Here is a 16,424-nt window from a genome sequence, read left to right as displayed (position 1 = left end):
GAAAAATTTAAATAACTTGCCCCACATCACGCTACCAATGTGGCAGAACTTGGCTATGAATACAGTTAGGCCAGATTTTCAAAATAATCTTCCTGTTATCAATAGTGTTGTTTCTCTAATAAAAGCACCTGGAATACTGAGCAAATACAAAACTCCGATCAATTCACAACACAATAAACACAGGGGCATAAACAGGACTGAGATGGTCCACTCCCTCGTGGCGGAGCTGCGTTGCAGCCATCTCTAACACACTGCCTGGACCATAGAAAGAGCTTAACGCTTGCTTGCTTGCTATTTAACTTTAGAACCAAGAAACAATGCTATCTTCAAAGTTTTGTACCATGACTCCTTCCAGCTTACTTCCTATTCTATTGGGATCTTAGCCTCCCTCCCATCCACCATATGAAATACACCACCGGGTGCCCCACTCAAGTGGGCTACTTTCCTTATCTGACCTCAATTTCAAGGCCAAAGAAAAGGAAAGGAAGCATCATCTTAAAAGGAGACTTGGAGTGACTGATTTATTATCTCCTCTGCAAAGCCCTAATGCTCTGAAGTCTATCGAATCAGGATGAAACTACTGTTGAGGCAAATGTTCATCATTACACACCGTGGAGCACAACAACCATTAAGCTGACTACACTGAGAACCAATCAGCTGAAAGAACAATGGAGAACAGGAGCAAGAAAAGCATCACGGCTCATTCCCTGACACTGATACACTGTCCGTCTCTTCCAGCTGCAGATATGTTAATTACCCACATGAAAACAGGCGTGGAATACAGCATTAAAGGCAGAGGTTTCAAGTAGAGACTCAATGATCAGCATACACTATTAGATGCTCATCTTCACTGGCATCTCAGTACTTCGATTAACTCTTCCCCAAGAGCTGGCCTCTTTCTATGGGTGTTATTTTTATCACGTAGCAGAACCAAAGGAAGAGTTCTAACCTGGTGCCGTTTGTGTGTGAGCTAGAGACTGTACTCTGCTATTGATTTTTGTAAGCAGTAGACAGCAGAAAATTCTTGTCATCTGGCAGACCTATGTCCAAATTGAAATTGGGAGAGTTAAGTCACTCAGGATGTAGATATAAGCTCATTCCTACCTGAATGCAAGAAATTAATGTAAAATATCTGACACACAAGCTCTGGAAAAACTGGCTACAACATATCTGTTCAGAAAAATCTATGGCAAGTACTGCTGTCTAGAGGTCCTCCGGAATCACCCAAGATTGGCATTTGTTCTGCCCAAAGCAAATTTTCAGGACCAAACCGGCAGCTTCCAGGGCTCTTCAGAGTTTGCCTTGGTAAAGAAGACAGCAAAGGCTAGATGACAAGACATCTCCAAGAGTCCTTGCCTGCAAATACTCACAGGAGTGGGCAGCTAATACGAATGAATCGAGGGGGCTGAATTAACAAAGATCAAGTTCCAGAAGTGTAATTTTATTTATTATTTTTTTAGCAAACTATGTGTTAACAATATATACATGCAAGATATGGGAGTTTACATTCGAAATGAAAAACAAGTTTTAAAATAGAAAAAATTTGATTATTACATTTGGTTCAGTCTGATATCCTTTGACTTAGAATCAGAGGCCTGATGTCTTTATGTGCCAGGAGTTGGTCAATGCTAGGTCTTACATATTTTTTCCCAGTATGCAACACAGAATTTACCCTTGGATGCTTCCACTGTGATTCTATTTCACCCAATTTCATAATGAGAAACAGTTGGTTAGAAATATAGGCATTTTGAGGATGGCATTCTGGTGCAATGACTAAAGCCACCGGCTGTGACACTGACATCCCATATGGGCACCAATTTGAATCCTGCTGCTCCATTCTGATCTAGTTACCTGCTAGGGGGCCTGGAAGGCAGCAGGTGACCCAAGTGCTTGCACCTATATGGGAGACCCAAAAGAAGTTCCTGGCTCCTGGCTCCTGGCTTCAATTTGTCCACTGCTTTCCCAGGTGCAATAGCAAGGGAGCTGGATTGGAAGCAGAGAAGCCAGGAGTCGAACTGGCGCGCATGTGGGAAGCCATTATCACATGCTCTGCCACATCACTGGCCAGATGTTTGGCACAGTGCAGTAGGGTAACTAGCACCAAGAAAGTCGCAGAAAATTTGATCAATGACATCATGGTTCATTTTCAGTATCATAGTATGGTAATTCTGTATCTCCATTGTAACTCTTCTTTCACCCAAGGAATGTTAATTTAGAAAGACTAATTAAACAACACTAGTTCATTTTCAGAAAATGTCAGAAAATGTTTTCTGGAACCCAGTATACAACTCCACAAGTATGGGAATGTAAGTCAGGCCATCACTTTCCATTTCTCGGAAATTAATTTTAGCAAAGGAAGGTCAGCCAGTTTCTCTTTTGCCAAATGAGTTTCCCAAAGGCATAATTCTGCGAGGAATGAGTAAAACAAATTGTATGTTTACAAAAGTATTAGTGAACAACCTGCTTTTAGCCAAAATGTCTAGACAGCAGTCAACGCCAACGAAACAAGGCAAATGTTTTATTTCAATCTTTGCAGATGGGTTGAATGCCCACCAAGTTACCTTTTTCAGTACCTTGAGCACAGTGCTTCCACCAAGCCAACTGCCCTCCAACTTATGTTAACAGGGCAATTTCTGTAAACACACACCTAGTAATTCATTCAGCAAAGTGTTCAGCTGTGCTTGGAGCACACCACAACGTTCCTTACCAGCTCCTGGCCAGCACAAAATTAATCCTGAATGCTGCTACAGTGATAATTTTAAGTCTCTGCAAAGGGCTTCTGCCTCAAATTTAGGTTTCCAAAGTCCAACAGTAACAGTATTGCACAAGTATTCCGACCAGCTGGTATCAAACTTTCCAGGACTTTGAAAAACACACAAAACTAGATCATTTCCAGATGTACCTGGAGCTGGCTGTAAATTGAAGACTTGAGTTACACTGACATTCTTAGCACACATATTTTACTTGGGTGCAGCAGTTCTCAAAACTGAGCCTGAATCAGAATTTGCTGGAGGGCTTGTTCAAAGACAGATGAACCCTCTCCCTAGCTTCTGCTCGAGTAGGTCTGGGACAGGTCCTAGGAATTTGTATCGCTATGAAGTTGGTCAAAGAGCATACTTTGAGCACCATTAAGCTACATATACAGCTAAGTGGACAGCTATGTGAGTGGTGTTTATACTTGCTGTGTCAGGTGCAAAACTTTAGATAAATGGACTTCTTGTGTTATTTTTCCTAAAAGTATCTACTCTTTGTCAACTCCCTAAGCAAGAGTATTTCTAACCTTTGCAAATGCATGCTTATGATGTAATTTTGGATCCATTCAGTGTACACTTTTTAGTAAAACTACTGCTTAGAAAACAGCCTTTCCAGCGTAGGATTTTTTTTTTTCATTTAGCACATAACTATTCCATAGAAGCATTGCTTCTATATTCAAACACACAGCCTGGTAAAATTGTAAAATATTTTTTAAAGTTATTCTCATTTTTGGATACTGGTCATATTTTCTTACTAAGCTTTGTTATGTTTAACTGGTATCTGAAATTGAAGTCTTTCAACAGACACATTTTATTTAGATATGGAGGAAAATGCATCCATCCCACAAAGAAATGGGTTCTCTACTGTCTCCTTTGAAATGTGACGAGTTTCTTGTACCATTTCTTTTTCACTTGAAAGAGGTGGGTACAAGAAATGTCTCCTGTTCATCAAAACTATTAGACAAAAGTATAAGCGCCATCAACATTTATTATTTCAGAATAGCTGTGGGCACAGCACTGCAGGCCCTTGCACCCGGGGTCTCTCACGGGCTTGCCACCAAACTGTCAGCTGGGATGCAGTCCTCTCAGGGCTTCACTGGGGAAGGATCCACTTCCAAGCTCACTCACGTGGCTGTTGGCAGGATTCAACTTCTGGCGGGTTGGTGGCTGGTGGCTGCCCTCGGTTCCACGCGGACCTTCCCAGAGGGCAGTTCACAACATGGCAGCTTGCTTCATCAGAGAGATCAAGCAAGAAGAGCCAGAGAGAAAGAGAATGCAAGCAAGGTGCAAGTTGCAGGGTTTGTTTCTTTAAATATACATACTTATGTATGTACTATATCATTCATACATACATACATACATACATACCTTGAAAGCAACATCCCATTGCTTTGGCTCATTTGAAGTAAACCACTAAGTCCAGCCCACATACCGGAGTCAGGAAATTACACAAGGGTATGAATACCACAAAGTGGTAAGCATTTAGAGTCACTGTAGAACATATCTACCATGAACAATTTGCACTTGGATGGGGATCCCATGAAATAGAGACACTAAGAAATGAAGACAAGGTGGCTTGCCAAAAACAGGCAACTGGTACTGCCTGAGGATCTAATATCTTAATAGTTGAAAAGTCAGCCTTCTTGCAACACTTCACAATGTTTAGAAGTTGGCCCAGAATTCTGATTTGTTAAAAAGTTGTTCATCTAATGCAAGAGAAGTGACAGCAGAAAATGACAATTGTTAAACTTGTACAACTAGATAATTTAATAAATCAGTACAAAGCTATTTCTTCATTACAGATTCTGGTGAACATTCATGACAATAAAAACAAAAGGCCTTTCAGAAAAAAAAAAAAAAACAGTGGGGCTAGTCTTTTGGCGTAGCTGGTAAAGCTGCCACCTGCAAAATCAGCATCCCATATGGGTGCTGGTTCGAGTCCTGGCTGCTCTACTTCTGATCCAGCTCCATGCTAATGGTCTGGAAAAGCAGCAGATGGCCCAAATGCATGGGGCCATGCATCCAGACGTTGTTCCTGGCAGTTGGCTTTGGACCTGCCCAGCTCTTGCCACTGCAGCTAACTGGGAGAGTGAACCAGGGAATGAAACATGTGTATCTCTTCCTCCCTCACTGTAACCTTGCCTTTCAAATAAATAAATCATAAAAGAAAGAAAAAAAAAGAAAAATGTGGAGGCCAAGACAAAAATATGGGCATGGATCGTTTGTGGAAATGGGCTGACAGTTTGCTATCTCTGCCACAACCTTTAGAATTTTCTGGGCCCAGCGGCGTGGTCTAGCAGCTAAAGTCCTTGCCTTGAATGCGCCGGGATCCCATATGGGCACTGGTTCTAATCCCAGCAGCCCCACTTCCCATCCAGCTCCCTGCTTGTGGCCTGGGAAAGCAGTTGAGGACGGCCCAAAGCCTTGGGACCCTGCACCCACGTGGGAGACCTGGAGGAAGTTCCTGGCTCCTGGCTTTGGATCAGCGCAACACCGGCCGTTGCAGCCACTTGGGGAGTGAATCATCAGATGGAAGATCTTCCTCTCTGTCTCTCCTCCTCTCTGTATATCTGACTTTGCAATAAAAAAAAATAAATCTTAAAAAAAAAAAAAAAAGAATTTCCTATATGGCAAGGCCAAGGTTTTGGTGTCTGGTACGCAAATATGGCTCTATCATTTACTGGTTATGATCCAGGCCAATAAGAAGAGCCACAGAAATAATACTAAAAGCGCCGACTACATTTTCTCAATTGCCTCCGCTATTGGACTACAGGCTTCTTGTGGCACCCAGGACCTCAACACGCTTATCTCACTCACCTGCTTCACTGTCAGTCACAACAATTCTGGAAAATATTAACTGTTTTGTCCTCTTTACTGTGTTTTTTCCCAATAGATTATAAGCTTCATAAGCTCAGAAGTCTGTTTCATTCACATCTTCACAGTCTTGGTCTCTGCTTGGTACACATAGGAGTCAAATAAATATTGATTGAACAGACAAAACCCGTTCTTCAACACAACTGGCCTAGTAACTAGGATACCCACGTCCCACATCGGCGCATCGGGGCTTGACTGCCAGCTGCAGTTCCTGCCTCCGGCTTCCTGCTACAGCAGGCTCTGACAGGGATTCCTGCCATCCATACAGGAGGCCAGGCGTGAGTCCCCAGTCCCTAGCTCTGCTTGCAGTCCAGCCCTGGCCACTGGTAAGAATTTGGGGAGTGAAACAAGTAGATGAAAGCTTTCTTGGGGCCCCAGCACGATGGCCTAGCGGCTGAAGTCCTCACCTTGAATGCGCCGGGATCCCATTTGGGCACCAGTTCTAATCCTGGCTGTTCCAATTCCCATCCAGTTCCCTGCTTGTGGCCTGGGAAAGCAGTTGAGGACAGCCCACAGCCCAAAGCTTTGGGACCCTGCACCCGTGTGGGAGACCCAGAAGAAGCTCCAGGATTCTGGCTTTAGATTGGCTCAGCTCCAGCCGTTGCGGTCACTTGGGGAGTGAATCATCGGACAGAAGATCCTCCTGTCTGTCTCTCCTCCTCTGTATATCTCACTTTCCAATACAATAAGTAAAATGTTCTTAAAAAAAAAAAAGCTTTCTTGCAAAAAAAGCTAGTTAATTTTAAAAGGAAATATTGAGTGAAATGAGTCTAGATATTGGGAGGCAAATCATGGAGTGTGCATTTCATACTGCGCTAAACTTAAAACCTGAGAATAAGATGACCAATGTCTGATTTCACACACATGATATCTCGGTTCAATAACCATAGCTGCTACTTTTGTGCCATATACTATGCACCATAATGCTCTAGCACTTCTGATCAATCACTCAATGCTTCTGATAACATCTATGATGGAGATATTGTGACTACCCTCATCGTTCCAAATGAAGGAACCAAGACACAAAAGAGTTAAACTTCCCTAGAGTTACATAACTAGATCAGGGCTACAAACTCAAGCTATACAACCTAAACATAAGAAAGAGTATTTCAGGGCCAGTGCTGTGGCACAGCAGGGTAAACCACCAATTGTAACATCTGTATCACATAGCAACACCCATCCAATTCCCACCTGCTGGCCTTCCGATCTCTAGCTCCTTAACAGTCCTGACAAGCATCAGAAGACAGTCTAAGTATCTGGGCTCCTGCCAGCCATTTGGAAGACCTAAATGCAGTTTGCAGAATCCTGGCTTTGACCTGACCTGCCCTGGCTACTGTGGACATTTGGAGAACAAGCACATGGGAGGAAAAGTGATCTCTCTCTCAACCTTTCAGATAAATAACAGAAAATAAATAGAAAAAAACAAAATGCAACTGAACCGGAGTGGCATACTGAGTAAAGCCACTGATTGCAATGCTTGCACCCCATATGGGCATGGTTCATGTCCTGGCTGCTCCAACTTGATCCAGCTTCCTGCTAAGGCTTCGGGAAAACCAGGGAAAGATGCATGGCCTAAGTACTTGTGTCCCTGCTAGGAACAGGAGAGACCTGGATAAAGCCTCCAGCCCCTGGCTTTAGCCCGGCTCCACACTGCTCATTACAGCTTATCTGGGTGGGAAGCACTGGACCAAAGATCTCTCTGTAATTCTGATTTTCAAACAAACAAATCTTTCAACAAAATGTAACCATATTGTTTCCAGTGTCAAACAGACTAGGGCTCAAATCTCAAACTAATCATGTTCTAGCAGCACAATCGTGCATGACTGTGCTGAGCCTGCTAATATTTTAACTACAGTGAGTGGACATTTAGCTTAGCAATTAAGGCAACCACATCAGAATACCTGGCTTGCATTTTCAGCTCTAGCTACAGATTTCAGCTTCCTGCTAGAGCAGACCCCAAGAGGCCACAGTAATGTCCAGTGATTGAGTTTCTGCCAACCATATGGGAAACCTGGGTTGAGTTTCCAATTCCAGGTTTCAACCACCCTAACCCCCAGTCCTAGCCATTTTAAGAATTTGAGGAGTGAACCAGGAAATGGGAACACTAATAAATGTTAAAAACTTCTTCATATTAAAATATGGTTGGGCCCTGGTTCCTATTCTGACTGTTCCACTTCCCATCCAGCTCCCTGCCTGTGGCCTGGGAAAGCAGTCGAGGACGGCCCAATGCATTGGGACCCTGCACCCGTGTGGGAGACCTGGAGGAGGCTCTTTACTACTGGCTTCAGAAGGGCACAGCTCCAGTCAACATGGCCACTTGGGGAGTGAACTAATGAATGGAATATCTTCCTCTTTGTCTCCTCTTCTCTCTGTAAATCTACTTTCCCAATAAAAATAAATACTTTTATTTTTAAAAAGCAAAAAAAAAATTTTAATGCTTAATACCCATTATGGGGGTTGCTGTGAAAAGTAAATGACCTAATAAATCTATGGCAGACACTTAATCCATGAGGTAGCTACATCTTAAGTTTTATTTATTTATGTATTATAGGGGTAGGGAGGAAGAGACATCAAGGGAGGGAGAACAGCTCTCTTCCAGCTCCTGGTTCACTCCCAAATGGCTACAAAAGCTGCAGCTGTGCCAGGCCAAACAGGAGCCTGGAATTCCATGCATGTCTCCCACATGGGTGGCAGATTTGCAAACATCCCGATCATCTCTCACTGCCTTCCCAGGCGCAGTAGCAGGCAGGTAGATCAGAAGTGGAGCAGCAAAAAAAAAATTATATATATATACACACACACACACACACACACACACACACAGGACGCAGGGCCTGCACACCAGTGCGCTATCATGCAAAGAGCAAAGAGCAGTACACCGTGTAACTGCATTGCAAAGTGATTCTTAGAATTTCTACAGGAAAAAAATATGGTAATTTACTTTGCAATCTGAGTTGATTTACATAGAATTACCATATAACATTATAAAACAAACATTTCAAATTCTCACCTACCTGACCTTCAAAGCCCTCTACAGTCAAACAAGCACTCTCCATTGCAGCAACCATTGTTGTGTAGACTGTGTCAAGCCCTACAGCAAATGCTCTGCCCTCTCAAAACTCATTTAAAAGAAAAATGTATGTAACATGAGAAAATACGGTGCATGTAGGGGGATATCAGAGGAGTTAGGAACAGAATTGCTGGTAGCACAGGCGAAGGAAGCTCAGAGGTTGGCTGGGACAGAGTTCACAGTGGCAACTTTTGAACAGGAACGTGCTATGCAAAGGCCGATTTTTATGTAAGAAAAGCACTGTGTGAGAGGCCATGGCATGTCTAAGCAAAGAAAGTTAGGAATGGTTGGGGCGGCTGTTGGGAGCAAATGAGCACAGGAGTGGCCTGAAGAGACTCTGTGAGGAGACTGTGTACGAAAGGCACGCTGTGCGCCAGGATGAGATGCGTGGGTCTGGTGAGAAAGGCACAGCGAGCCAGTGCCTACCTCTGGCCATGCAACATTGTCAGCCAGGGCCTTCAGGATGCTATCAGGGGACATCAGACAGCTCACTCACAGGAAACGGGATCTAAAAATCATTTCAGTGCAAAACGTTTGAAATTCAGGCATAGTTTTTTCATAATACACAATGTCCATAAACTTTCTGAAGGTCCCCTCACATGTCTGACAGTGATGTGGTGGATGGATGGAGCCCGGGAATGTGATGGGGAAGAAACAGGTTGAACTGCTTCCTTTCAGATAGTTAACGGGGGCCTGCAGTCCAATAAAGGAACAGGAAGCAGGTAAGTAGCTGGACTCAGAAGTATTTTCAGATAAACCTGTGAAGATTTGCTGAATAAGTCAATGTGGGAACTGACAGACTGAAGAAGTGAGGATTTTGTGGTATCCAAAATGAAATGTGCGAAAAAAAATACCACTTGTTAAAAAACAATCACTGGAAACAGAACTAGTTTTGGAGCAAGAGTGAATTTCACCTTGGATATCTGAGAGCTGGAAATACGTGGGGCTAGAGAGCTACAGAAATCATCCAGACATAGTTCCAGTCCGAACGATACTGCTGAAGAAACAAATGTAGCAAAGCAGTGTGACTAGGACAGAGGCCTTGAAAGCACTGATAGTTAAGGCAGCAGGCAGAAGAGGAAGGAAGGAGAGGAGGAGAAAGAACCAGAGACTCACAATCAGAGGCAAGAATGTAGAAGCAAAGCAAGGCAGAGCTCAAAGACAGGCTGCAAGGCCATGGGAATGGATGTGGGAGATTCAGAGTGGTGACATCAGATAACAAAGCAGCAACAGGCACTTCATTATTCTTTTTCAAAAATGGTAAAAAGGGAAGAAAGGGCTAAGGCTAATGGCTTCAGGGAATAACAAAGGAAAGGAGAAGTTTTTGTTTTTTACCGTTTATTTGTGCATGCCTAAGTGAAAGAAATCTGAGGGGGAGACTGGAAATGCAGCAAGGAAAGGGCCTGCCGCTTTGAATGCCTATAGCATCGCCATGTGACTCACTGGCTTGGCAGTGAGCTCACACATTTGCCTTGCATTGGCACGAGTGTACATTTAGCAATGCTGGCACCAGCTAAGTGCTCAATAAATCTACTTATTAGTGTTTTTGTGCATGTACCTACCCATATTATCTAGCCAATAAAAATGTGTATTACACAAGAATGTACCGCCCCATCCCCAAAAAAAGGAAACAGGGTAGAAAGGGACTCTTGAGTAATAAAGGTGTAGAACAAGGATTTTTCAGCCACTAATTCATGGTGCCAGACCACAGAAAATCATTTTCTCTCTTTGCACCTCACTTACTCGAATTTAAATGGGGGAGAAAACCATGTACCTTGCAAGCCCATAAGGATTCATTGAACTACTTAGAAGTACTTTATGGGGCAATGTTTTGGTTTGTGGCAAAGCAGCTAAAGCCACTGCCTATAATATCAGCACCTCATATGGGTCAAGTCCCAGCTGGTCCACTTCTGATCTAGCTCCTTGCTAGTGGCCCAGGAAATAGGGCCCAGGTACTTGGGCTTCTGCGACCCATAGGGGAGACCTGGAAGAACCTCCTGGTTCCTGGCTTCATTTTTGTGGCCTGGTGGAGCCCTGGCCATGTAGCCATCTAAGGAGTAAACCAGTTCTCTCCTTCTCTCTGTGTCAACTCTGACATTCAAACAAACGGTTTTTAAAAAGTACTTTATATACCGCTGTTGCTCAGACTGTAACAAGAGATACATTTTAATCATTTTCCCTGGCAGTTAAAGCACCTAGAAAAGTCCCTGAGTTTTCAGACCGTCTAGGACTGAGGACAGGTCAACAGTCAAGAAGCAGAGCAGCCATTGCTCTACTGCATTCTGGAGAACCGAAGCACAAGATGAGAAGCATTGGGCTTCTCAAGATCTCATTGTTCATGGACTAACAACATGTTTTCCGCCACATCTAATCACTGCAGTTTAATATTTGTTCAAAAAAAATTCTTTTTCCTGTAATTAGCCCCATACTAAAAAACCTATAGCTGAGTTTCATGTGCTAAGTATCTTTCTAATATATACCTTCACAAAAATAAAGCATTCATTCCCGTAATCACCCTACATCATTTCCTGATTCAGTCTAAAACTGCTTTAGTTTACTTCTGAAACCCTTAGCAAGAGACCCAGCAAGCCATCTGTACATTCATTAAATCTTCCTACCCCTAACCGTGACCATTCACAAAGCACTGTTGAGCACATAAAAGAAACCACATGAGAAAATTCATTCCAGCAATATACACTGAATCTTTCCATTGACATCCCAAATGTCTACTGCTGAACAGATAAGCAAACAAGAAACTTCTCTACTATTTAATCAGTTAACCTCCATGTTCTCCATCCTCAATCTAAAGAAGCGTGAGACTACTTTGTGCTCTCTTTAGAGCCTGAAGAACACCACCAAGGAGAGGAGAGATCCAGCAGTGAAAAGAAACGGAACACAGATCATCCACGCCAACGACACAGTGCGACACTGTAAACTACAATCAGTCATCCCAAGTCTTCATCGCGTCCAGTTTTTCCACTGCTCCACCAGCAAAACAGCCAGTGACGGAAGCAAGAGAACCTCACTGGTAACTGGGACAGATACTTGACAAAGCAATTTTGGAGCCACATGACATGCTTCAGGAAGTCGCTCCAACCCATTCTCTTAGGCTCACTGACCTATCATTTAGGGGACAACCATGTATCCTGTACCCAAAGCACAGAAGACATGAGGAACATGGAAGTCAAGCGGTTGTTTAGAATCTAGCTTTGTGGAGCATTTCCCCAATAGTGATCCTGGCAACTTAAAATGGACTGCTGGAAATATTTTCCCCAATCTTTTACTATGAAAATCTTCAAACACGCCATAGTTGAAATAACTCTTTGGTAAACATCCATTTACCACTAAGATTCTACCATGTACTAGCCTCGATTGATCACATGTTCATCTGATTTTTTTTGGATCATCTGCTGGATTTTTTCAAATGAGATTTTATGTTAAGTATAACAAAACACAACAAAACTGCTGCCTTTCAAACCAATTTTGACAGATGAAGTATGTATTAAAAAAGTTTAGAAAATACAAATCAATATTCCAATGTTCATGTTCTGCCAACCTCCAATGAAAATCTACTGAGAGCTCACGATTGATTACTTGAGGTGGCGACACCCTGGACCACCATCAGGCCTCCTCACCACTCAGTGCAACCCCTGAAGCCTTTCCCAACTTTCACCTCCCTTTATCAGAGTTAACCACACCTGCCAAGGGGCTACATTCTACATCATCTGTAACTGATACACAATATCTGCTATGGGGCTTCCAGTCTGTCTCTTAGGAAACCCAGACCTCATGGATGATGGCAAGGACCACTTATTTGCCTCTGAATCACAGCAACCAGCAGAACACTTAGGCCTCAGCAAGCACAAGAAAGGCATAGTCAAAATCAAGGACCTGAACCTGTCTTTAGCTTGGAGCCAGGAGTGAGTTTAGCTGCATCTGGAAGTGATGCAAATCACAGTGGCTCTTTCCAAAGACTCAACTTAGAGCTCTGGTCTCAAGCGCTTGAGCTCTAGAAACAGACCCCATGGCGACAAACCCCAGAACCCCAAGCCCAGTGGGCAAAGGCTCTAAACATACCATGCTTCAGTTTCCTCGTTTGGAAAACAGATATTATTTATTCATTTGTTACATTGTTAAGGATAACCTGGTATCCAGAGTTTCATCAACTAGCTGCTACGGCCTGCAAGCAGGTTAAAAGCTCTCAAGTCTGGGAGGTAACAGTGAAAAGGAAGGAGGCAAGAATGGCTGGGCAGGAAGAATCTCCTTTAGCATGTCTGGTCAGCAGAGCAAGCAAATGAGACCATTTTCCATTTGTTCCATTCCTCAGGCCAAACATGACTAGATCTTTCATTAGCAAAACCCAACCACTGGGTGTGGCGGCGTGGCCTAGTGGTTAAAGTCCTCGCCTTGAACCCACCTGGATCCCATATGGGCACCGGTTCTAATCCCGCCAGCATCCAGCTCCCTGCTTGTGGCCTGGGAAAGCAGTTGAGGACGGCCCAAAGCCTTGGGACCCTGCACCCGTGTGGGAGACCTGGAAGAGGTTCCTGGTTCCTGGCTTCAGATCGGCACAGCACCGGCTGTTGCGCTCACTTGGGGAGTGAGTCATCGGACGGAAGATCTTCCTCTCTGTCTCTCCTCCTCTCTGTATATCTGACTCCAATAAAAATAATTCTTTTTTAAAAAAAACCAACTATCATGTGCTCAGCCTATGCAGACTTGATGCTGGGCACATGGGACTCCAGTGGGGCTGGATTCTGGCCACAAACTGCAAATGCTACAAGCTCCTCTCTGGGGCTCAGCCAGGCTCTTAGCCATTTCCTTCCTCCCCATAACTCCACCCAACGTCGGGAATCCCTAAGTGTGGCAATTTTTAGGGCTGGCGCTGTGGCTCACTAGGCTGATCCTACACCTTCAAGCAGCAGCATCCCCTATGGGCACCAGTTCATGTCCTGGCTGCTCCACTTCCCATCCAGCTCCCTGCTTGTGGCCTGGGAAAGCCGCTGAGGACGGCCCAAAGCCCTGGGTCCCTGCACCCGTGTGGGACATCCAGAAGAGACTCCTGGCTCCTGGCTTTGGATCAGCTCAGTTCCAGCCGTTACAGCCATTTGGAGGGTGAACCAGCGGATGGAAGATGTTTCTCTCTGTCCCTCTTGTCTGTAAATGCTTTTACAATGAAAACAAAATCAATCTTTCCAACACAAAACTAGAGTGGTGATGTCTCCCATAACCTCAGCTGCAGAGTGGGTTTGCTCCTTAGGGCTATGCCACCCTGAACAATCCTTCTCTTCCTCCTGCCCCCCTCTTTACAGTGTGCAGCCTTGCTATTCACCACACGTAGGAACTTGAAACCTCAGATTATGGCAAAGCCACCGAGCAATAGCAGGGGTGCCAAGAAGCGGGGCTGCTGCCAGGCACTTCCCCGGGCCCCACATGCACTGGCCCAACTACATGCCCAGGGCGCCTCACACAGCTGATATTCCTTTGTGCTTCTGGTCATTTTCTTCTTCCCCCTTGAAGCAACCCCCCCCCGCTCCAGCCCCAAAGCTGTAGCCCATTCCAACCCAAGGCATGCCTGAAGAGCCAGGTGAGCCACCACTTTGCCAGGGAAGCCTCCTGGGAACCATTTTAGCCCACAGACCTCCCTTCCTCGCACTCCCAACAAACAGCTGCCATATTTACTGTCTGCAGCAAAACACAGTCACATACATGTACACCATGAGATCACAGTTCTGTGTGTACAGATGTCCTTTCCTAAGGGCGAGAACTAGCCTCACATGTTTTTCAAAGCCATGGCACTCAGTGGGTCCCTAGGTGTTGAACAGTGACTCAAACCAGTGGGATTTTTTTTTTTTTTTTGGCCTGCTCGCATCCTTAGGGTAACATAGGAGGGCACAGAAGCCTGAAAAAGGTTGAGTGACAGATGGACAGAAAAAGAATCGAGGCAAACAGAATAACAAAGCTTAAGAAAGGTGTTCCATTAACATCCTTTTCATTGATTTGCTAGAACAAAGGTTTAAGAGAGAGAAGATGCCAATTGCAAACGGGGCGGGAAAGTCACATCACTTGGAGGAGGGAGAAAAAAGGCCAAACAACTGAATGCTGGTCCACTCTGGTCACTTACCAGAGTGTGACAGAAGCCACCAGGGTGACACGGGTAGAGATGTAGCAGGAGGTGGTATGAAGGGGGAGGGGATAGGAGACGTAAGATGGCAGAGGGTAGTTGGGGAGCAGGTTAGCCGATTGGGCAGGTAAGTGAATAGATGGGGGGCAGGGAAGCGGGTAGGTGGTTAGGTGTTTAGTTCAGAGGGAACAGGTGTGGGGCGTGTTATTTAAGATCCGGCCCCTCCCTCACCTTGACCCGGAAGCGGATGAGTGCTAGCCTCACGCAGTGGCTCAGGCAGGCCGGTGGCAGGAACCAGGCCCGTGGTGGAGGGGTGCCCTTGTTGCCCACGTGTCCCACGATCAGTTGCGCTGTCTGCCGCTCAGCCTGGCACCGACGGCCCCATTCGGCCAGCCGGTCCTTGCCCAGGCCCCCTGGGAACATGACCACCAGTTCCAGGCCGTCGCCGCCGGGATAGGCACAAGCCTGGCACAGCGCTGACAAGTAGCCCAGCATGGCATTCCATTGGCCGCCACACACCCAATCCGTTTGGTAGCCGCCATAAAGCCGCGGCAGCGCCGAGCCCGCGTCTACCAGCACCCTGGCACCAGGCAGTGGTGGGGGCGGCGGCGGGGGCAGCGGTGGGTGCAGCCCGGGCGGTGCCTGGCCGTGGTGGTGGAAGTGGTGAGCGGGGTGATGGTGCCGGGTCGGCCCTGCGCCCCCGGAATAGGCACCAAAGGCAGCGGGCGGGAGCGGCGGTTGCAGAGGCGTGGAGCCCCTGGTGGTGCGAGGAGCTCCGGGCGCTAGGGCTGCCGTCGGGGGCAGCTGGCGGTGCAGGTGCAGGTGCTGCTGCTGGTGGTGCTGCTGGTGCTGCTGCTGGCGAGAAACCGTGCGTGCGAGCTTGAGGAGGTCCACGGGCACCACGGCCCCGGGACAGCGCTTCTCCAGGAACTCTTGGAAGCCCTGGACGCCCATGCTTCGTCGGCAGGCAAGATGAGACGGAGGCTGCGCGAGCAGGCTAAGGCTGCGAGCAGGGCGCGAAGCTGGGGGCGGGCGCGTGCGCACTCCGCGGGGGGCGGCAGGGGGCGGGAAAAGGATTCCCGAGGGGAGGGGTCTGGGAGCGGTGGGATGAAGGCGGGGAGGGGAGGGGAGCACAGGCTGGAATGGGGTGCGGAGGAGCGGGGGCAGGCCGACCGGACTCAGAAGAGGTTGCGAGGATAAAAGCGATGATGGGCTCTAGTCACGTCTCATTGCTTTTTTTCCTCTCTGGCTGTTCTTAACCGCTGCAAAGCGGGTGAAGCCTGTGCCTTCCACCTCCGGGAGCCATGTTGCCTCGTCTTCTCGGTGGTACACGCTTTCTAGCGGGAGGAGGGGCGACGGGGCGGGGCGGGGATCAGAGGCATCCTGGGAGTTGTAGTGTTGGGCTCAGTGGAACCGGGATGCAGTGGAGGCACCGGACTACCACCCCTGTCAGGCCTTGCGTTCCCAGGCTCGCAGGAGGCGGGGCCTGCTGATGTGGGTTGAGCATTTGCACTCCAATAGCTTGCATCCCACAGAGTGCCTTCAGGGTATTTACCGCTTTTCCCAGGAAAAAGAGTTTGGGGACAGCAAGAGGGTGGGGAGG

At 46.4% G+C, this 16,424-nt stretch overlaps 1 protein-coding gene across 2 annotated transcripts in view; it reads right to left on the bottom strand.

Annotated features, from left to right (window-relative positions):
* The window catches only part of FAM120C (family with sequence similarity 120 member C), a 109,888-nt gene extending 93,756 nt beyond the window's left edge, over window positions 1-16,132 (bottom strand). For both annotated transcript variants that reach the window (XM_004598304.4, XM_058658436.1), the window contains exon 1: window positions 15,053-16,132. In XM_004598304.4, coding sequence (XP_004598361.2) covers window positions 15,053-15,775 — 723 coding nt within the window. In that variant the 5' untranslated portion in view covers window positions 15,776-16,132. The remainder of the gene's footprint in view (window positions 1-15,052) is intronic.
* Between the last annotated feature and the right edge of the window lie 292 nt (window positions 16,133-16,424).

Source organism: Ochotona princeps, chromosome X, assembly GCF_030435755.1.
Source record: "Ochotona princeps isolate mOchPri1 chromosome X, mOchPri1.hap1, whole genome shotgun sequence".
In the NCBI taxonomy this organism is placed as follows: domain Eukaryota; kingdom Metazoa; phylum Chordata; class Mammalia; order Lagomorpha; family Ochotonidae; genus Ochotona; species Ochotona princeps.
The sequence above is the reverse complement of the archived record's forward strand: the minus strand, read 5'-3'. Positions and strand labels throughout refer to the sequence as shown.